Here is a 23,317-nt window from a genome sequence, read left to right on the forward strand (position 1 = left end):
ATGCATTTCTACAACCTTGAATTTTGGCAATCCTGCAACAATATTTTGGGCTTGCATTGATTTAAGTCGCTGTACATTAACATGACCAATGCGTTTATGTCAAATATCAATATCTGCAACTACACCGGTCCCATGTGCAAACATTGCTGCACTCAATTCAAACATGTCTGCATCCAACGTAAACATTCTGCCCTTCTTCTGTCCTTTTGCTATCAAGCGACCTTTATTTTTCATATCCTCAACAAAGCATCCATTTGACCATTTGACCAACAGAAACCAGATTCTTGGTGATATTCGTGACATGAAATACATCTGACAAGTATTTCTTTTTCCCATCCTGCATAGACAAAGGAATTTTTCCAATCTGCACAATAGGATGTGCAATATCATCACCAGTCTCCACAAATCCTGGTTTTTCCATTTTCCTTGTATCCTCCATCCATTCTGCATGACCTGTCATATGGTTTGACGCACCTGAGTCAACATACCATACATCGTTGGTTTCTTCTGCATTTGTCACAGAATTATTCATGTGCTGCACCATAAACAAATGTTCATTTCTGTCATCACCCTGTCTACTAGAAGATGCATAATTCCCATATTGCAGTTTTCCATTCATGATGTCATTCTGCTTTTTATAAGTCTTTAGCCATATGACCCATTTTACCACAGTAGTAGCATTCAACATTACTGTTTGCATTTTGGCCTCTTTGCCATCCACCACGACCTCTTTGGCTCCCCCTGCCTCTAGAGTTACCACGTCCTCTTCCATAGGACTGGTTTTCTTGAGTTTGCTGCATATTTTGATTTCTACCACGGTCTCCAAATCGGCCTCCTCTACCTTTGCCTCTACCTCTTCCAGCATTTGAGTAGAAGACAGTTTCTTTTGAAGTTCCTCCTAAAGAAGATGCACCACCATTTCTCTGCTCCTCAGAAATTAGAAGAGCAATCAACTCCTCAAAATCATGAAATCTTTCACGGACGGAAATGGACGTTCGGAACTGTGCATAATCCTTTCCTAGACCATTCAAGGTTACTGAGACTAAATCATCATCTTCCACTGGCGACCCAATGGAAGCAAGTGCATCTGCAATCTTCTTCACCTTCATGTGGTAGTCATTGATGCTCATACTTTCTCTTTGCACATTGTGCAACTCTTGCTTGAGCTACATTTTCCTGGCTTGCGTATTTGTACTATACATTTTTGACAAAGTATCCCATGCCTCCTTTGGCGTACTTGCATCTTGAATATGCACAATCATAGAGTCTGAAATGCTCATAGACAGCCAGTACATAGCTTTCCTGCCTCTCTCATGCCATGCTTTAAATGCCTGCATTTGCTGTTGATTGGAAACATCGGGAAGAACCGGTTCTTCTTCATTTCCTGCAACAAATTCCCAATATCCTTTTCCCATAAGGAAATTCCTCATTCTAAACTTCCATGCTTGGAACTTGTTCTTGTCAAGCTTTTCAATGACAATCTGTGAAAGAGAATCAGATACCATTACAGAACACTGCAAAAAATTCTGTCACTGCAAAAAACACAGCTTCACCCTCACAAGGGAAAATCTGCAAAACTGGCGAAAGTGATATTTGACCACACAGTCACTTCCTAGTGACGATTTTGCATCAACAGGCAACAGGGATGATTCTGTAACTCCCAATGTCTCTGCGCACAAGCATACGATGCAATTTCTACAGTAACTTTTCACCGACCTGTAGAACAGTGGCTCCACAGCATAAAACTGGGCCTTTTCCTGAGTGCGTGCAGAAAACTTCCGCCTCCAAAACAGGCCCCGAAATGGCCTCAAATAAAAAAAACAAGGTCGCCGAGGGCTAAAGCCTCTTCCCGCAGCATATACTGCCCTCTTGCTTCACCGCGAAGGGCGTCTCAACCTGAGACAATGCACTCCTGCACTTTCCGGCTGTACTACCTGCAGAGATCTGCTCCCAAAACAGAAAATGAAAGCAACACTGCTCCTCTTACCAGAACACCGCGAGCTTGGCTTGCTTTCTTGAGCTCCTTACCACGAACAAGGCTCTGATACCATGTCAAGATTGTGAGAGAGAAGGAAGGAGTCTCACTTGAAGCTTTCTTGCTTGCACAATGGGGGAATACACACAAGGTGGGAGGCTGAAAACAGTTTTCCTCCTCTTAGTTGTATAAGCCAAAAGAACTCTCATACAAAGAAATAGAAGAACCCTATATATGGGTCTTAAACCAAACTCAACTAACTAAGGTGGCATACTAACTGAGCCACGAACTAGAGCAGATAAGGATAGCTGTCATGTAGCTATTATTCATGGGCGGTATACCAACCGCGTCTACAACTGACAAGTCGGTGACATAAATACACAATGGTCACCCTGGCGTATCACGAGTGGAGCTCGATATCTCAACAAGAGGAAAGTGAGATAGATGCATGAAGTGCAACGGGATCGAAACCTACAGACCAATCAACCAATCCTTCAGGAGTAGAGAAGGATGGCCGCTGAGGCTGTCCGGGTGCCACATGTCCAACAGTCGCTATGGGGGCTGGAGGAGCAGATGGGGCAACAGCGGAAGGCGTAGCCCCACTGGACTGTGAAGTCGCAGCGGTCTGCTGAGGCTTTTTAGGTGGAAGACCTTGGGCCTTAGAGCAACACTCCTCATCCACATGGCCTGCTCTCTGGCAGTGTGTGCAAAACCGGTTTTTCTTAGGGAATACCAGAGAGATCATGATTCTTTGATTCCATTTGAGGAAAAGGAGTCACCCTTTGATTGGCTTGCCTTTGCATCTAGCAAGTTCTTACCATTGGTGGTTTTCCCTCCCGAAGAAGAGGCAACTAACCCCCTCTGCTCTGAATAAGGCTGTGATGAGGATTTCTTGTGGACTTGATCATGTAGCCTTGCGTAACACAAAAACTGGCACTCAAACTAAGAACTGGCTCTAGACCAATGATGAGGTCCCAAAGACCCTAAGACTCAAGCACTTGTTGCATAAAATTCAACCAAGTATTGAAATTTGACCCGTTAAAACGTGTCTTATCCGTGAAGGCATTCTTGGCCGTTGCAACAAGAGTGGTAGTGCTCGGAGATGAATAGTGTGAAAAAGTGTAGTGGGGGTAGGATAGGGGAGTGAAGTACACTTGGGAATGGGCCCTAGAGTGCCCACCAGGCATGCGGGTAGTGTGCAAGGTGGATCCATAGATAGGGATGGGCTGACTAGGCATGGGTATGATAGCCACATGAGGAACCCAACGAGATGGGATGGGAACACTGGGAGCAGAAGATAGGAATCCCTACAAAGGTGTAACCCAAGGAGAGTGTGAAAACGCACCATAAGCCGAGGATGAAAACCCCTGCGTATGAGTGGTCATGGGAGATGTGAAGCTGGGGATAGTGAGGGAGATGCCCATCACCGTCCACCCAAAAGTTATGGATGTGCTCATTTGCTGAAAGGCTAGAGGCACTGTGTTAAAGGGTGGCATTCCCCCCAACGAAGTACCATGGTGCAAAGAGATAGAGAATGGGGTGAAGCAAATGTGGAGTGTAATCCAAGATTTTGGAAAGATGATGAGAGATGATCAAGGTGTGATATAGAAGAGGGTGGGATGGGAGGGAAGTGAGAAGTGTGTGTGACATGCTCAAATGAAACAGAAGCTGTAGATGTACCTAAATTCCGTCTGCTTCATGAGCCCCCCTCTATTGAAGTTCACATACGCAAAGCCATCCGGATCCTGTACCTCAAAAGAAGAAGCACATGAAGGTTTTGATTCATGCAATACAAAAAAATTGTACAAACGTGACATTGGACCTGGCTAAGATGATGAAGATGGATCGCCAGACGTTCCGAATGTCGTATGTCCTCCACGATCGGAGAGGTGGCCAGCCTCACCAACCCGTCCGGATGTGGTAGCAAAATCGGTAGGAGGGGTGTAAACATCACCGTACTTGTTGCGATAGTACTCCTCAAAGTCCTCCTCTGTCATGTTAGTGAAATCTGGTGAAGGTGGAGTGTCGTCCTCCTCACCGAGTCCATAATGCCATCTCAGGGCCTCCATTGATGGAGAAGCCTAATAAGACATCATAGGAACTGGAGAAGAAGGTGTCTGGGACATTGTGATTCAGTTAGGAGTCGTATTATCTGCCTCGCACAAAGACTAGCTCTCAACAATATCCGCAGGATACTCTTTACAAGAGCACTGGCTCTCATACCATGTTAAAAAGATTGCTAGGGTTTGCACTAATAAGGACTTTCTCGAACCGCTACCCGTTTTAGGGTTTCCACTAAACTCTCTCGAACCGCTCCCCGTTTTAGGGTTTTACTCTAAAATAGCATTTTTAGTGTGTTTTGGGGCTGTTTAAGAGGCTAATCAGCAAGTAATGCATATTTTAGCTCAACAAGTATCATGTCTTCTATTATCTATACAAGTCTTCTCACCTCTTGTACACAGGATTCCATCACATTGAAGCAGTTAGGCCCTATGGTGCTTGAGCAAGACGCACATCACAAGGAAATATATTCTCACAAAGTTAGTGCACAAACCCATACCATCTCCTAGTTGAGAGCTTTGTTAGAGTCTAACAAAGGCAAAGCAGCTCTAACAGCCTTCAGTGCATTTGTATTTCCATTGTCAGCGTTGTTGGTCAATCTGTAGCCGTGTTCACACCTCTGGGGCTGAAAGCATTTCAGTTGTGCCACATGGCAGGCTGGGCAGTATTGGCAGCACGGTCGGCCAATTTTATGTGCCCAGAATCAGGTCAGTCAATTTTTCCTCTCCCTCATCAGTCTACTATGATTCTCAGCTGTTGCCAGCACTCTCTTTTTTAGCTTGTTGTTCTTCCTCTATCTACTTGTTCCAACACCCAGCCTTGTATTCAGCATTCATTTTCAGATCATTTCAGTCCCATTCCTTCATTCCCTAGTTCTTTCTTGTCTCCCTCTTCCCTACATAGACCCATGAGAGATATCCTGGGATGAGAGTGCCTCGTGAGCAGTTCCACATTGTATCTAGCTTAGACATCATTTTGTACTCATCAGCTATGTATTGTTTACTGTTTATTTTCTATTTAGTTAATCGTAGCATTAGATGACAGCTATTTTGGGACTTCGGAGATTCTCTGACTTTTCAGATGTAACATTTTGGCTTTCTCTAGGATCTGGATAAAGATCTAGCACACAATCTATTATCTATGGAAGATGGGACTCAGGAGAGGCTGCAGGTGACTCTGAGCATATGAGGAGGAGGAATATCTTTATTCACACATGGGCTCTTGCACTTCTTCCACTTTGAGCCACATATGGTCTGGCATAACACGTCAGACTAGTTGTTTACCCAGCCATTATAGTTCTAATGTACCTAGAATCCTTCATGTAGCTATTTTGTACTTTGTATATTACCTTGGGGAGCTTTTACCAAGGTGCTTTTTTTTTTGTGTGTGTGTGTGTGCGGGGTGGTGTGTGGGTGGGTGGGGGTGGGTGGGTGTGGGTGCTCTAGAGGGGGCGGGGGAAACACAGTCTCATTTTTCTTATTCAGAAAATAAGCAATCCCATAGTGTTCAAATTGCCCAAAAAGTATTAGTCTCTGTTTGTAATTCACCAGGAGTGCAATCTCTGCTCCTTTCTATTTTGATTCTGTTGTTCATTCAGTGCTGGTACATACAAAAAATATTGTAATTCTATCAGTAGTGAAAACCCATACCCATCATATGACATGGAGGTCTGCTGCCCATTGTGTGCACTCTTCATCTGTATTTTCACTTGCATGCCAATCATTGCTTCACAATAAGGATGCAACATTTTATTCTTTATAGAATGCATGATAAAGCCAAAAATGATCGTTTAAAGTTTCATCACTGCTATGAAATTAATCAAGTCCTGCAAATAACATTCTAATTTTAATGCAAGCAAATCCAAGTGTGGATATTTTTGTCAACTTGGTATTACACCATTGATAGATGAGAAAAACTTCTGAAATTTGAAATAAATGAAAAGGCTTGAATGTACTAATCTGAAGCTAGAAAATGTGAATGTACCTTGCGAATATTGGGGTCAGCAAAAATATTCCGCAAGATGTGCATGTCATCATGTAGTGCAATAGTATCTATCAAATAGTCCTGCTTGCATGTTGATACCTAGAAGCACAAAAAGCCATCATACACAAGGTGACAATATTGCCATTTCAACTATAAATTTATGGATGACAAATAGGCTAAACAATATGAATACCTGGAGAAGAGCAGTAAATCCCAAAAATGATCATACACTATATTGCCATTTCAACTAAAAATTTATGGATGACAAATAGGCTAGACAAGATGGATACCTGGAGAAGAGCAGTAAATCCCAAAAATGATCGTACATTGTGCTGCTCTGTATCCACTGCAAACTCATTTTCTTGACTCAAATTTTGGGCAAGTTCTATAAGCTGATCTCGTGTCTCAATCCAGGAATAAGAATCAGTCAAAGGTGGTGGCCCTGATTCTGTGGATATCATTACAGGTGCAGTCTCAATATTCTCCAGCAAATTGCTTATTTCATATTGGTAAGGATGCAGATGCGTTGACTCTGTTGTAATGTAACAAAGATTACACAAACATCCACTGCGAGTCTTCCAGTTTGGTTCACATAATTTAGGCTTGCATGTGTGAATATTGAATCCAAATAATTCCCTTGCCCAGAGATTTCCGAGAAACAAGATAAATGTTTTTCCATTCCGTTTCAGACTTGTTTAATTTCAGATTTGCATGTACAATTAAAGATCTGATTGAATCTGAACTCGTACCCAAAAGAAGAAAAAAGGAAAGAAGAAGAACTGGCAACCTGATCTTTATTCTTTTGATCCATATTAACCACTATCTTTATCACTACGAACTGAATTGTACAATCCCATTGCCTATTTTAACTTCAACAATGCTACCTTGCATTGCATTACCTGTAGCATGTAAGATCTAGCTGAATAAAATGTCTCTCACCTCTAGCAATAAATGTACCTAGAATTTAGAAATGACAAATACAAGCTGTCAAGTGACAAACACAGGTACAAATGTCCACCTAAAATGTTTGGACAAATAAACTGATAGACAAATACACTATAAGAGCTCCTAATGTCCTCATCTAACTCAAACTGAGGCTCACAAGTGGGAGATGACAATACATAACACAAAGGACTACTAACTCCCCCCTCAAATCTTGGAGATGAAATGAATCTGAGCATGGCATAAGGAGTGCCACTACCAATGACTCATGAGGTCCATTGATGAAAAATGCCAGCCAAGGAGTAAGACCCCCTCCCTAGATGAAAGCCCAATCTGATAGGAGGCCACCACAAGCCACCATAGAACATTGGGAGTGGAGAGGCCTCGAATGGATCACTCTAGGGATATCAAGTCAGAAATGGGTGAGGCAAGTCTATAACCCCACTGAGAAACGACAGCAAGGAGCTATCAAAGGCACTGTAACCTACCATGAAAGAGCAACAAGGACCAAGGGCCATAGAATGGGTATGCAAGTGGCAAGGGATAGAAGCTCAAAAACGAAGAAACGAGGCTGCCACATGAAAACAACACCTGTAGAGCACTACAATTATTGAGCTAAAAATGCATTATACACTAATTAGCTCTTTATTACAGCCCTAAAACTTAATTATTACCGAACTTTCCAAGAGTCTCTATGTCCCATATGCCAAATCCTAATTCACGAGGATCCACTCAAATAAACAGGACTACTCTATCTCAGAACTCCCTTCTCAACAAAAGATTGCTGCCAGAGAACAATGGATTAACACAAAAAAACAGAAATATTCCCAAGAAATTCAAAAGGTAATACACCATCTCAAATCTTTTATGCATGAAGACCCCCTTATGTATAAAGAAAAAAGAGTCTCTTATGCTATTCCCCTTCCTTTAAAACCCAATGGCGTCCCAACCAAAGCCGTCCATTCTAGAATGAAGGAAGAAGATTTACTTCTATGTAAAGAGGAAATTCAAACTCCTCTAGATAAAGGATTGATAGAACCCACTAACTCACCTTGGGCATACCAAGCCTTCTATGTAAATAAACACTCTGAACAAAAGAGAGGAAAAAAGAGAATGGTGATCAACTACGAGCATTTATCTCATTGGCCATGGTCACCCTATTCCACTGAAGGACCTCCTAATTAAGAAGCTCAAAAAAGCCAATATTTTCAACAAATTTGATTTAAAATCAGGCTTTTGGCAACTTCCTCTGAAGAAAGACGACAGGTATAAAATAGGTTTTTGTGTCCCTCAAGGGCACTATCAATGGATGGTGCTGCCATTTGGTATTAAAACTGCTCCAACATACTTCCAGGGATGGACTAATTCAGTTTTTTCTAAATTTCCATTATGTTTAGCATATATTGATGATATTTTAGTGTTCATTGAAACTATTAAGGAACACATAGATCATCTATATCAGTTTATCAAGGCAGTGGAAGACGCAGGAATGGTACTCCCCCCAACAAAGTCTATCATGTTCACCACTACAGTTGAATTTTTAGGCTTAGAAATTCAACATGATGGTACTCTCAAGCTACAAAAACATGTATTGACAGAGGTTTTAGACATGCCAGATGAACTGACAAGTGTGAAACAATTACACAACTACTTGGGTGTCTAAATTGGATCAACTCGGCCAAACCAAATTTGGCCCTTTACTCCAAAGACCTATATCCTCTCCTGCGAAAAGATCAATTTCAATGGAAACCTCTCCATATAGTAGTTGTACAAAATATTAAAAATTTAATTTGCCATTTACCATCTCTTCGGCTACTAATTGGATTACCTCTTATCCTCTACACAGATGCCTCAAATTCCGGGTAGAGTACTTGCTTATGTGAAGAAAATCCTTCTACTTCACCTTCACTGCACATTGCCAATATGCATTAGGTGTATTCAACAAAACCCAGCAAAACTACCCATCCTATCAGAGAGAAATCTTGGCAATGACTAAAACCATTGTCCCTTTCACCATACGGCGGACAGATCTCCAACATGTGCCAAGTTATCTCACGAAAAAAACACCAAATAAGATCGGCAATAAGAGATTGCTAAGGTGGTCCCTCTTTTTTTATGCCCTTGATATAACTTTTCAACATATTCCGGACATACACAACACCATGGCAGACCTTTTGTCACGCCAACCACTTGACCCACCTACTTTGTAGTCTTTTTCTTATTGTACAGTATTCCATGCGCACTATGTGCCAGCAAGCACGCACTCACAGCCCACTAACATCAATGATTGTTTCCACTACCAGAGCCTATAAATACATCCCTTGTAACTCATTTGAGACAAGAAAGCAACAAGAGCATTCAATACTCAAGCTTTGTATCCTCTCTCAAGCTTTCTTATAAGCCTTGTAACTCTCAGCAAGCTAATATAAGTCTCATTTCTCATCTCCACTATACCCAGAAGCATGTACTCTCTGTGTTTTGTGCCATCCTTTCCACTGTATTCCCGTTTCCGCCACACCGCTCTATGTTTGGTATCAGAGCAATTAACATAACGCCATCTGAGAGAAGTAAGGTTATTAGTGACGTGTAAGGTTTTGCTCGTTGTTAGGCAGTCAGCTTGTTGTGCCGTTGTTTGAGTGTTTTGCCCTCAAAAGTCCAATTAATCCTCATGGGCTTCCTCCAAGACCAGTGGCAATGTGTTCAGCTCTACGTTCAAGACCCTATCCAAGCGCTACAACTCATTGGGAAATTCTACTATCATTGTGGACGAAGCACATCCCAGTTCCAAATGGATTTACCAGACATTGGTGCTACACATATTTACGGTGAGAATCAACTTTTCAAGTTCAAGGCTTCCACAGTTTATATAGAAGATCAAGAAATTCTTATGGTGGGAGATACATTAGCAAAAGACCAACATGTTAATCTATTGTCACTAGTCCTTCCCAAAATACAAAAACATCAACAGAAGAAAGATTATCCTTATTTGCATTTAGGGTATATCGCTATAGGTGTTATCCCTTTGTTCCGTAGAGGTCTTAATGTCTCATGTATGGCTGCAATGTCAGATACTAGACATGTAGAACTGATGGATATGATTGTAGGGGCTGTTGTGTCACCTTTGTCAAACGGTCCCATTTTCTTTGAGCTTCGCCCTAATTATGCTATAGATATGGACATAGTTGTCAGGTACGAAAGGTACGATATGATACGGTACGATAAAATACGATACTAAATGGTACCTTATGATTTTATAAGGTATGGTACGATATTAGTACCAAAAAAATTAAAATAATTTTTTAAAATAACAAAAACCATAAATCATTAAACGATAGATCATAGAATACATGTTTAAAGTGAAAATAGCCATTTTATTACAGAATAAGATGAATACATGGGTGTGACCATCATGGTCGCATAGGCTGCACAAAACATATGATACAACTACAATCTAGTATATGATATAGCTAATACAAAAAAAAGAGAGACCTATGAATCTACGATAAGGCATCACTATCATTATCATCATCATCATCAAAACCATCGAGTGCTCATCAAGACAGTCTGAAGATGACTCCTCGGCATCTAATGATGAGACACGCTCATACTCATTCCACTGATGAGATTACCATCATCATCAAATGATGGCTCCCTAGGTGGCGGCTGTGTAGGCAAGGGGGGGATGTCATCATGAGGCACAGGATATGAGCTACTAGAGCCCCGCCTTACATATGTCTACAAGCCACTTAAACCACCTCTTCTCGATGATGGAGAGCGTCGAATGACCATGCCCCTGCTACCACCTACTCGAACTCTTCGCCCACAAGCACGCTGACTGCGAGTGTCACGAGTATCTACCGTTATAAGCTCTCTATAGAGCTCTGCAAAAATCATCTACTCCTCCTCATCCACCTCCTTATGTATACTCGAAAGAGTGTTGCCCGTCAACTTGAATGTATCAACATTCACCTATACAACGCAGTGATGCACGTAAGATTGATCATTGTAAATACTAAAGTCTAAATTATAAAGTATAAACTTCAAAGTTCAAAGTTTAAAAGTTAAAACAACAAATTTTAAATGTTATGGTTAAGTGTTTAAACTTTACCTGCTTCGGACTACCCATGCTCATCATAGCCCTCATAATGCATAAGTTAGTGCGGCAATAGACTAGCTGCTCTAACTGTCATGTGCTAAGCCAATTGCAAATCTTTGTGTGAATGAGAGAATAGGTACTCTAGTGTCTCTCACATACACCCGAAGAGCAATAATGGGCAAGGACCCTGAAGGCTAAGGGCTGAAGGGTCTCCAGTGCGTATCCAAAGTTTTGCCACCAAAATAAAGGCTTCACAAGTGACTCTCTCATCCAGCAAGTGGAAGAGGCAAAAGCCACATGCTCTCTCTGATCTGCATAGCATCCTAGCTCCTCTAGCACTACATTGTGATCATCCAAAAGGGACCACACAAGTCAAATAAGCAAGCTCGTCTGAACGGAACTCTCTATCATCCATGACCGCCGGTGACTTGTAGGCCGGACGTATCAATGCGGCAAAACCATGGATAGGCTTATGCATCCACACCCATCTCCTCTCTACTATCTCTAAAACCTGTGCATGCTGTGTCTCTGTGATCACTGTACAAGCACGTGCCTCCACCAATGCCGCTCTAAAGAAGTGAATGAGAAGGCCCATAGTGGACCCCTCACAATCACTCATATGTAACATCCTATAAAAGGAAGACACGACAATGCCAATGGCACGGACCTTTTCCCAAAACTGCTCATTAAGGCACAAGCACTGCATGGCTTTGGCCTCCTCTGTCTCATGCTCATCCCACTCATTCCATAGAATGGACACCACTATCTCGCACAAGGCAGACCGCACCTCATAAAGGCGCTCCAGCAATAACCACATGTAAGCGAAGCAAGTCGAAAAAGGCTTCTTCAAATCCAGTGTGCTATGCTTACGATACATCGCAAGCACCTTTACCTTTACCATAAAGAATGTGACAATGAATGTAGCTTTGTGGACAACCCTCTTCACCCACTTAAGCTTCCCAATGTCCTCCATGAGCAGGTCCAAACAATGACTTGCACATGGAGTCCACACAATCGTAGGCAACTCAGCCTCAAGCAAACGTCCCATGCGCCAACAAGTCGATGCATTGTCGGTAACAACTTGCACCACATTTGGGGGGCCCACCTACAACCACAATTTACAAATTACAAGTAAGACTTAAATACACTTATTACTAGCAATACTTGGAAATTGGAGATTAGAGAGAGAAAGAGTCTAGAGAGAGTTGAAATTTGAGCCTTTCAAGTTTCAACTTTCAAGATTCAAGAATGAAGAGGGATGGGGCTCGAGGATTGGGGGCCTTGTAGCCCAAGGGGAAAGAGAGAATCAAGATAGATCATAGATACTCCAAAGAAATTAATTATTGGAATAGGGACATAGATAGTTATGCATAAATCAAATTTTAATTATGAATCATGATATTATCATAATGAAACAAAGTGAAACAAATTTAAGACCCAAATTGCAATGTATATCTCAATGATAGCTTGTCGAATGTGGCGGTAGATGAATGCCCCCGTCGTTTTCCTCCCCCTCTTGCCGGTATCTACAGCCTGCAAAAAGTAAGTGTCGAGTAGACATGAGATGAGTATGTTAATGATGCCCCGTTTCTTACGATCACTCCATCCGTCGGTGAGAATGAAGCAACCATATTTTATCCATGCGGCCCGAATAAGATCAAGGACTCTATCAATCCTCTCCTTCTCTTCATCAATCTTTTTCCCCTCATGTCATTGTATGTAGCACCGGTCCATCCTTCACATGGGCCCACATTGGCAATGGCTTTTACCATCTTCTTCCATTGCTCTTGCTTTAGAACATTGAATGCAAGATTGCACTCAATCACTGTGCATGCAATTTCAATGTCCGCAAGTCGTTGCCTTTCTCTAAGAAAGGCAACCGATCCATGCACATGACCAGGAGCTTGAGAGAGAGAGAATTGTCTCTCCGGCACCACATGAGCCTCCACTCTTTGTCTTTTACTAGAGCCGAATGCGGATGTGGAGCCCCCACCACCAATGGTAGAGGCCTCTCCCGCATCGGTTAAAGATACGCCCACATTTGATGCTTCATCGTTAGTAGGCATAGGAGTTGGTGCCGATAAGCCACTTCCTCCTCCTCTTGTGGATCCCCCTCTAATCTTGGCAAGAATCTCCTCCGCGGTGTTTTGAGGGATCTCCTTACATGAAGCAACTTGCCCCCCCGTCTTGGAAAGATATTGGAGAAGCCGAGTTGCACCACTTGTATAGCGCTTTCCGTAATACTTGCATGTCCAATGGTGGGAGTTGGACTTCTTTGTGTCCCTCTCCACGTGGATCGCATGCAAATTGAAGGCCTTATGCTTCTCACGAGTCATGGTGCCGATGACGAATAAAGAGGCCCGAGAGAGAGAGAGAGAGAGAGAGAGAGAGATGCTTGAATCTCGACTCTTGAAACTTGAGTCTTCAAAGTTGAAAGGGAGGAAGACTCGAGAGGCCGGAGGGTTGGGGTAAAGTTGAAAGAGCAAGAGTGAGAGAGAGGGAATGGGAGATGAGAATGGCAAATGCTTTGATAGGGTGCGGGATAGAGGGGATGGGAGATGAGATTTGAGAATGGAAAATGCTTCGATAGGGTGCAGGAAAGAGGGGATGGGAGGTGAGATTCAAGAATGACAAATCACAAGTCCATTCAAGAATCAAGATCCAAGAGAGGAAGATGAGAATGGTAAGTGCTTGTTAAATTGGTGTGGAAGCATGAAGGAGAGGAGCACCTTTTGTAGATAAGAGAAGGGTCAAAGTTCAAATAGTCAAAGAGAGAGAGGTCAACGGTCAAAGAGAGGGCTACAAGCTAGAAAGAATCCAAAGAGAGGGCTGCAAGATGAAAGGAATCGAAAGAGAAGCACCGTTTGCATGGCTGGAAAAGGGGGTGGGATGAGATATCCAAGGCTTCCCACCCCCCACCAAAAAGTACAAGAGTGCAAGAAACGCGGGACGTGAAGGCGCAAGAAACGCGGGATTGAGGACGCATAGGCTAGGTTGCCCAAATAGGCTTGTTTTAACGTACGAATTCGTACCGTACGGACTGTTCCGTACGTTGTACAAAGGCAACTATGGCTATGGATGATCCATACCTCCTTGAATTACTCATGCTGCATATTAGGACTATGGATCTACAAATGAAAGCTTCATCCGCTCATCTAGCAATTCAATATAGAATGGTCTTTAGGTGTATGTCATTAGCTATTCCCAAAGTAGTAGAAGGCATTAACTCCTCTAAAGATAGAGGGCAAACCATAATCATGAAATCAGATGAAAGTACTGTTGGAGCGCGCGGGTAGCGGAAGCATGAAGATTTGCAGCAGAGGAAGTGAACAGGTGAGTGAGAGTGAGAGTAAGAGTAACGAACAGATTTGGGTGTACCAACAATGTGTTGGTACACAAAGAATAAAATGTATTTATACTTAGGGCCCGTAAGGGTGCATTCACATGTACAACATAACAATACGCGTGTAAAATACACGGAGGTGAATAAAGGACCTTTACATCCCAACAACCTCCCACTTAAAGGTCCGGAGTGAACCTTTAACCAACTCCCACTAGTCGTATGCAATGCTCATGCTGAGCCTTGCCTAGACTTTTAGTGAGAACATCTGCAGGGTTGTCCTGTGTTTTGATCTTGGTCAATGTGATTAGACCATCCTCTAGAATCTGTCCGATAAAGTGATATCGCACATCAATATGCTTTGTGTGTGAATGATACATGGCATTTTTAGCCAGAAACACAGCACTCTGCCTATCACATCCCAACACTGGAGTACTTATAGACATGCCGAGATCCTCTGCGAGTCTGCTCAACCAAATAGCTTCTTTAGAAACTTCAGTAGCTGATATGTATTCAACTTCTATAGTACTCAATGCGACGATCTTCTGCAACCTGGAGCACCAAGAGACGACCCCTCCAGCAACTGTAAAGACATACCCGCTAGTGGACCTGCGAGTGTCTAAGTCACCTGCCATGTCTGCATCACAATAACCCTGCAGATTAAGTGCACCCTGCCCATAGTAAATACACTTTCTTTGTGTACCCTTCAGATATCTAAGAATACTCTTGACAACCTCCCAATGTGGTTTGCCAGGATTTGACATAAACCTGCTGACAACTCCCACTGCATGAGCAATGTCTGGACGAGTAGCCACCATAGCATACATAAGAGAGCCACAAGCTGATGCATAAGGGACTCCCTTCATAGCATTGGCTTCCATGTCATCTTTTGGGCTGTTGGCTTTACTAAGCTTAAGGTATGGAGGTAAGGGTACTCTGAGAGGCTTAGCTTCAGCCATGTTAAATCTGTCCAGTACCTTTTCAATGTACTTTTCTTGAGATAAGAACAGCAATTTCTGCGTTCTATCCCTACGAATCCTCATGCCCAATATATGCTCTGCATTCCCCAAATCTTTCATGGAAAAAGTTGATTTCAGCTGATCTTTGAGAGCATCCAAGCTAGTCTTTCTCTTCCCAGCTAACAACATATCATCCACATACAAAACAAGTATGATAGGGCTGCCATCTGTATCCTTTTTCATATACAAACAATGATCTGCATGGCTGCGTGTAAACCCATGTGAGAGCATAAAAGTGTCAAACTTTGTGTACCACTGCCATGGTGCTTGTTTCAGCCCATATAAGCTGCGTTTTAGTTTACACACCAACTGCTCTTTTCCAGGAACTACAAAACCCTCGGGTTGTTTCATGTAGATCTCCTCATCAATGTCACCATACAGAAAAATTGTTTTCACATCCATTTGGTACAGCTCTAAATCCAATACAGCAGTGAGAGCAAAAAGCACACGTAGTGTGGTCATCTTCACGACAGGTGAGAAGACCTCCTGGAAGTCAATCCCTTCCTTCTGTGCATACCCTTTGGCAGCCAATCTTGCCTTGTACTTGGGTTTCCCATCAACTGTCTTTACTTTGTAAACCCATTTGTTTGGAAGAGGCTTTCTTCCTTTGGGCAACGACACAAGATCCCAAGTATCATTAGCATACAGAGATTTAATCTCTTCCTGCATAGCTAGCTCCCACTTATTGCTGAATTTGCATGACTTAGCCTCTTTATATGTCAGAGGCTCACCCTCATCAGTAAGCATCACATAATGCAAAGAGGGGTCATACCTATGTGGCTGCCTTCTTGGGCGTGTAGACCTGCGTACCCAATGATCTACATGTGGCTGCCTTCTTGGACGTGTAGACCTGCATACCCAATGATCTACATTCTCAGGAATCGGATCTACATCTGGAGGCATGTTATTTTCAGCATTTATTGGCTGCTGTAAGCCATTTTCAGCATGTTGTTCATGCTGTACAGCACCTTCATTTTCATTTCCAGCACCTGCATTTTCATAATCAGCAAGTCTATCTTGCTGTCCATGACCTCCCTGTGCTTCTATTTACTGTCCATCATCATCTGGCTCAAAGATAACCGGCTGATCATCAGTTTCAGCCTGTGGTACAGCACCATGAGGCTCATCATTTGAAGTAATAGGTGGCTGCGAATTCTGAAATTTGACCTTTTTCATGTCTTCATCAGAGGCTAAAGTACTTTTCAACAACTTTGCCTCATTAAACATAACATTACGGTTGCGAAAAATTTTCTTGGACTGAGGTAGCCACACTCTATAGCCAAATTCTATTAGCAGAGTATTTGTCAGCTCATGTGTGAGTCTGAGCTTCATCTGGGCTGTGGCATTTTTATTAGGTATTTTAGGTATTTTTTTGGTGTGGCATTTTATGCCAGTGGAGCATTTTATGCACCAGTCGGCCAGCTTTAATGCTGTCCGAACAGCATTATTGCTCCCCACTTTTTCAGCCTATTTATACTCAATGGCTCCTCCTCAGTCAGTCACTTCATCTTCACCATCTGCAGACTCTGTGGAGAGAGGAGCCAGTGCCAGCACCCACGCAGCCAGTGACTCACTGTTGTATGCGACTGTCTCGTGTTCAGATATATGGATTCCATTTCCCGTGCATACATCTGAGTTCTCATCTGTATCGTGTTCTTTCTTTTCTCTTTTTGTCTTGTGTTTCAGCAGTTTATTTCAGCACATGTTTATGCTTCCACTGCTGCTCCACTTCTGACATGGTATCAGTTTTCAGGATTTGTGTTTCTGCTGTGTTTTCTTGCTGATTTCAGGACTGTTTTGTACCCCTACTAATCAGACGACTGCTGTCGCAGCTAGGTGACCTGTTTTGGGGCTGTTTTCAGCCTGCGTTTTTTGCAGTCTTACCATTGCCTGCTGCCTACACACCCTCTGTTGCCTGCGTTTTTCATCTACAGCTGCTGGCGACAGTTTTCTACCTGTTTTTCTCCAATTTACAGCCTGCGTTTTGCTGATTCAGCATCTCTCGTGGCTGGGTGACTGTTACTTCAGGCCGTTTTGGCTGTTTTTGGCAGTTTTTGACTGATTTTTTGACTTTCTGCAGCAGATTTTGTCTTCTATTGATCAGATTTTGGGTTATATTGCATGTGAACTCTCCTTTTCTGTAGTCTGTGCATGTGTTTTGGCTGTGTTTCCTCTCTACCTTCCATATGGCTCCTCCGTGCACTTCCCCTGATGATAAGTTACATGGACCTGATTATCTCACATGGAGTGCTGTCATGAAAGCTTGGTTTGTGCAGCAGCGGCTATGGTACATCGTCTGTGGAGCTATTCCTCGACCTTTCTGTCCTTTTCCTCTTCCTGAAGACTTTGATGAGGACAACCATGAGACATCCTTGAGTTCACAGGGGTGGCTTCCGGCACATTATGGAGGTGAGGCTTATGTAGCTTCAGCAAGGGGTGACGGGAAGAAGAAGACGAAGGCCCAGTGTTACCACTGTGGCAAGAAGGGACATTTGCGGAAGGACTGCAAGAAGTTAGCGGCTTCCAGGAAGAAGGAGCAGAAGACGAAGCGGGATGCTGACTCTACCGATGAGTCCTCTCCTTCATCAGACTCCGACTCCGATCCTCCACCCAAGGAGAAGTCCAAGGTGCGGAAGGGATCCTCTTCTTTGGATCGCGGGAAGGGCTTGGTGGCCCCTTCCTCGGCTTCTTTCTAGTGATGGTGATGAGGTCATCCCTCACGACTCTCTTGTGCCAGAGAGGGAGTGTGAGCGGGTGTTCAGATGGGGCAGCCGCGCCTCATCTATACTTTTATACAGGTGCACAGGTTCCAGAGAGGGACATCCCTGACGCATCGACTTTCGTCTGGCGGAATCAAATCCTGGAGCTGGGATTGACATCCAGGTTCATGATGAGCTGGTTCTCTGACAAAGAGCGGGAAGCTTTCGTCTAGAGCTCACATGAGGGGACACTTTGGCGGTCTGGCCAAAGGCGGAGAATCCATGGTCACATATGTTCAGCGGCATGTTTGACAGGATGGTCTTGTATGCTACTGCGAGACATTGGTGATGGACACAGAGACATGCTATGATCTTCTTTATTTTCAAGTGTTTGGTACGATCGACATCAACATCAGGTTCTCTCCGAGGCACCTTGGTGGTGGCTTGATCACCCACTGCTTGGGTATCCATGGTTCTACTTGGTGGTTCTATGTTGTATAGTTTCTGATCCCTTTTTGTATTGTATCAGATCACTCATGATCTGAGAGAGGGTGTTAGCAGAGTATTTGTCAGCTCATGTGTGAGTCTGAGCTTGATCTGGGCTGTGGCATTTTTATTAGGTATTTTAGGTATTTTTTTGGTGTGGCATTTTATGCCAGTGGAGCATTTTATGCACCAGTCGGCCAGCTTTAATGCTGTCCGACCAGCATTATTGCTCCCCACTTTTTCAGCCTATTTATACTCAGTGGCTCCTCCTCAGTCAGTCACTTCATCTTCACCATCTGCAGACTCTATGGAGAGAGGAGCCAGTGCCAGTGCCCACACAGCCAGTGACTCACTGTTGTATGCGACTGTCTCGTGTTCAGATATATGGATTCCATTTCCCGTGCATACATCTGAGTTCTCATCTGTATCGTGTTCTTTCTTTTCTCTTTTTGTCTTGTGTTTCAGCAATTTATTTCAGCACATGTTTATGCTTCCACTGCTGCTCCACTTCTGACAAATTCACCCTCATCACCATAGCCCATGAAAATGCCTTTGGTGGATTTCGGGTCAAGTTTATTCCTCAGCTCATTTCTAACATGCACAAAAGCATCACAGCCAAATATTCGTAAATGGTCATATGAGGCCGGTTTGCCAGACCAAACCTCCTCAGGAATGCCATTATTTAGGGACCTGTTTGGAAAGCGGTTGCAAATGTGAACCGCGGTTTTAAGTGCCTCTCCCCAAAATTCATGAGGGAGATTAGCACTGGACAGCATGCACCGCACTCTCTCACATAGAGTCCTATTGTATCTTTCAGCCACACCATTTGAAGAAGGGCTGTAAGGGGCTGTAAGCTCCCTCTTGATCCCATGCAAGTCACAAAAGGACTTAAATTCATTAGACGTGAACTCACCCCCATTATCAGTTCTCAAACATTTCAACTTTCTACCTGTCTGAGTGGTCACGAATGCATGAAAAGTTTTTAAAACAGCAAACACTTCACTTTTCTTTTTCAACAAATAAACCCAAATCTTCCTGGAACAATCATCAATAAAAGAGGCAAAGTATGCAACACCACCCAACGATTTCAAAGGCATGCTACATACATCAGAATGCACTAAGTCCAATACATTTGACTTACGGGAGACACCAGAGTAAAAGGAATTTTTCATTTGCTTTCCAAACTGACAGTCATTACAAAAATCAAGTTTAGAGCCTTTTCCATCAACCCTCTTCAAAGAGGTAAGAACGTCAAGACCTTTCTGGCTCATATGACCTAATCTCTTATGCCATAACTCCAAATGACAGCCAATTTCAGCAACTGCAAGAAACTTGCCATTCAAAGCTTTACAATGCAGACAATACAGAGTGCCCTTCTTGGTTCCTTTAGCAATCAGCATGGAACCCCTTTTTAATTTCCACAAACCACCACCAAACAGTGTGGTGTAACCATGCAAGTCAAGCTGTCCAACAGATAGTAAACTCTTCTTGATGCCAGGCACATATCTGACATCATTCAACACAAGTTCTTGCCCATTATCCAAAGACAAGTGTACGGTGCCAATCCCATCAATGCTGCAAGCATGATTATTTCCAAGGTAAACCTTGCTATAACAGCCTGCATCAAAAGTAGCAAAACACTCCAAGCATGGAGTCACATGGAAAGAGACACCTGAGTCTACAATCCAAGTCTGAGTGACACAATCATCAACTGACAAAAGTGCATCAATCACATTAGCCTTGGTGATCTGCATATCCTGCATGTGACATACAAGGGCATCATAATCCACTGCACATAATACATCAACCTCTGCATCTGAGAGCTCCTCTATGACAACACTAGAGGCCGCATTGGCCTTTTCCTTGCCTTTACCTGCCTCAGATGCATCTGTCTTTTCCTCTTTCTTCTTTTTGTCTCCTGCATTCTTCTTTCTCTCTTGTTCCTTCTTGTAATACCTGCAATCAGGCTTCTTGTGGCCCTTCCGACCACACTAATAGCATGTAACATCACTCTTTACTTTTCCTTTGCTCTTGCTCCTGCTTCTCTGTCCAGCATTTGCATTTTTCTTTTCAGCCCTGCCTCTAACATTATAAGCTCAGTTGCTGCCTTCTCCACTACACTTACGTCTAATTTCTTCATTCAAGATCGAACCCCTCACACCATCATATGTGAGATTGGGGTTATTGCTAAGAGAAACAACCAAAGTCTCCCAAGAGTCAGGCAATGTCATGATCAAAAAGATCGCCCTCAACTTATCATCAAAATCCAAACTTGCATCCTTGAGCTTATTTAAAATGCCAGTAAATGCACTCAAGTGCTCAGCTGCAGGCTTGGACTCATCCAGCCACATATTCACCAACTTGCGTATTAAATGCACCTGATTAACAAGTGTGGTGATCTCATAGGTAGTCTTCAACTTCTCCCATATTGCATAACCAGTGTCTAAACCCTTAATGTCTATCAAAATGTCATCAGTGACACCCATCTTTATATAAGCCACAGCCCTTTTATTGACTTTGGCCCAATCCGCCTCAGACATTTGTGCGGGTTTATCCATTTGCAAAGCATCCTCACAATCCTTTAGGAACAGTATGCCTTGCATACGATCTTTCCAAAGATCAAAGCCCTGACCATCAAATCACTTGATTTCCATCAAACTTTTAATGTCAGAACTGGAAGAAGTTGCAGCCATTTTTCACAAGTACAAGTATAAAAGCACTGAACTGCAAGAGCACAAGCTAAATCAGCAAATACACTGCTGTTCTTGCATAACCAGCAATAATCCTCTGCTGTTTTGACATAAACCAGCCACTGCACAGGCAAATAATGCAGAAATTTATCAAATTCTGCACAAAATCCCAAATTTCCAGATCCAAATGTGCACAAATGTCAGCCAAACTGACTCCGCTGGGCAAAATTACATCAATACATGAAAAGCCCCAATTTTTCTTGGTCCAATGCCGAGAAATTTTACTCGGATGAGCAAAATTCCAACAAATTTTGAAAAATCCCCAAATTAATTGAGGTCAATGCGCACAATGTACATGAAAAGCCCCAATTTTTCTTGGTCCAATGCCAAGAAATTTTACTCGGATGAGCAAAATTCCAACAAATTTTGAAAAATCCCCAAATTAATTGAGGTCAATGCGCACAATGTCTGCAATTTCTGACACAGATGTCACTGTCAAGCATAAACAGCATCAAATCTGGGAAAAGCCCCAAATTTCTAGGTTCAAATTTGACCAAATCTGAGAACTGTGCTTGCGCGTGCGAACTCCCGTCAGTGGCAAAGGGGTTGCTTGCAGTAAACCTTAGAAAAATTTTAAAATTTTCTGGAAGGAAAAATGTGTCGAACTACAACCGTTGACCTGCGCTGCCCGTCAGATGACACGCAGCCTTGCGTGAGCTGTCGCCTGCTCAAAAAACGTGACGAAACTGCATCGCATGACTGTGCAGCCTGCGCCTGATGCCACACAGCTTGTCGCTGCAGTTTTGTGACCAGCGTTGACCTGTGCAGCCTGCGCCTGGCTGCTCGTGACCTGTTTGACTGCCGCCTGATCAAAAAACGACCTGTCCCTGCCTGCCAGGTCAAAAATGACCTATCACCTGACTGAATCTACTGTCGCCTGTCAAAAACGACCTGTCTTGCTGCCGCCAGGTCAAAAAACGACTTGTCCCTGCCTGCCAGGTCAAAAACGACCTGTCACCTGACTGAATCTGCTGTCGCCTGGTCAAAAAACGACCTGTTGATTTCGCGCGAGCGAAACACTAGAGATGTCTCACCCGGACTCCGAGGAGCGCGAGCACCTTAACCGAAGCTCTGATACCAATTGTTGGAGTGCGCGGGTAGCGGAAGCGTGTAGATTTGCAGCAAAGGAAGTGAACAGGTGAGTGAGAGTGAGAGTAAGAGTGACGAACAGATTTGGGTGTACCAACAATGTGTTGGTACACAAAGAATAAAATGTATTTATACTTAGGGCCTGTAAGGGTGCATTCACATGTACAACATAACAATACACGTGTAAAATACACGGAGGTGAATAAAGGACCTTTACATCCCAACAAGTACTCAACGCTTTCTTCTTGATTGTGTGAATTGGTCGGAGATTGAGCTACCCCATGACTGGCAATTGGACATCTCTTCCCTCAAGAAAAAAAAACTCCTACCCCCTAGAGTTATAAAAGTACAAAATATCAAAGGTCAAACCCTTCATCTTCCACAGCACATGACTCCTCAAACTACAGAAGAGAAAGCTCTACCAAAATTGTCTATCTAAAGTCAGCCGCAGCTCAAAGTATCCCCATCACAAAGAGCAAATGTGTTAAAATTTCACACCCAGCCATGTGATCATGCTCACATCATACATGGAATTTGCCAACATTGTAAGAAACTCATTGAACAGGTCTCCTCCTCCATTGTCAATGTCATCCAAGAGTTTGAGTATGAGAATAATAAGTACAAGGTTGCTCCGTACTTAAGGCCACAGGATTTTGCTTCTTGGACAGCAGGATTACAAGCTTCTAATTGGACACACCTTGCACTTACAGGTCTAATTGAGAAGGTCAATAATCTACAACAAATCTATGACAATATTGTTGTCTTATGTCAGTAGTTAGTCAAAGCACAAGTTCAATTTTCGTCAGTACCTTGCAGTGCTTCTTCTTCTACTAATCCTTCTCCATTCAACTTGTTGTCCCTCACTCCTACTCCTAAT

At 43.0% G+C, this 23,317-nt stretch overlaps 1 protein-coding gene across 4 annotated transcripts in view; it reads right to left on the reverse strand.

The window, feature by feature from the left end:
• Positions 1 to 23,317, reverse strand: part of LOC148028555 (Polynucleotidyl transferase, ribonuclease H fold protein with HRDC domain-containing protein) — a 115,283-nt gene that overhangs the window by 51,568 nt on the left and 40,398 nt on the right. For 3 of the 4 annotated variants that reach the window (XR_015692503.1, XM_087688830.1, XM_087688831.1), the window contains 3 exons: positions 6,959 to 6,976; positions 6,310 to 6,551; positions 6,020 to 6,118 (listed from right to left, as the gene is read on the reverse strand). Coding sequence is in view for 3 of the 4 variants with exons in the window: in XM_087688830.1 (XP_087544956.1) it covers positions 6,020 to 6,118; positions 6,310 to 6,551; positions 6,959 to 6,976 (359 nt within the window). In the remaining variant the exon portion in view is untranslated. The remainder of the gene's footprint in view (positions 1 to 6,019; positions 6,119 to 6,309; positions 6,552 to 6,958; positions 6,977 to 23,317) is intronic. The other variant, XM_087688832.1, reaches the window with a different exon arrangement.

This window comes from Lygodium microphyllum, chromosome 11 (genome assembly GCF_053477565.2).
Source record: "Lygodium microphyllum isolate KBCC chromosome 11, Lygodium_microphyllum_v1.1.10, whole genome shotgun sequence".
Taxonomy (NCBI): domain Eukaryota; kingdom Viridiplantae; phylum Streptophyta; class Polypodiopsida; order Schizaeales; family Lygodiaceae; genus Lygodium; species Lygodium microphyllum.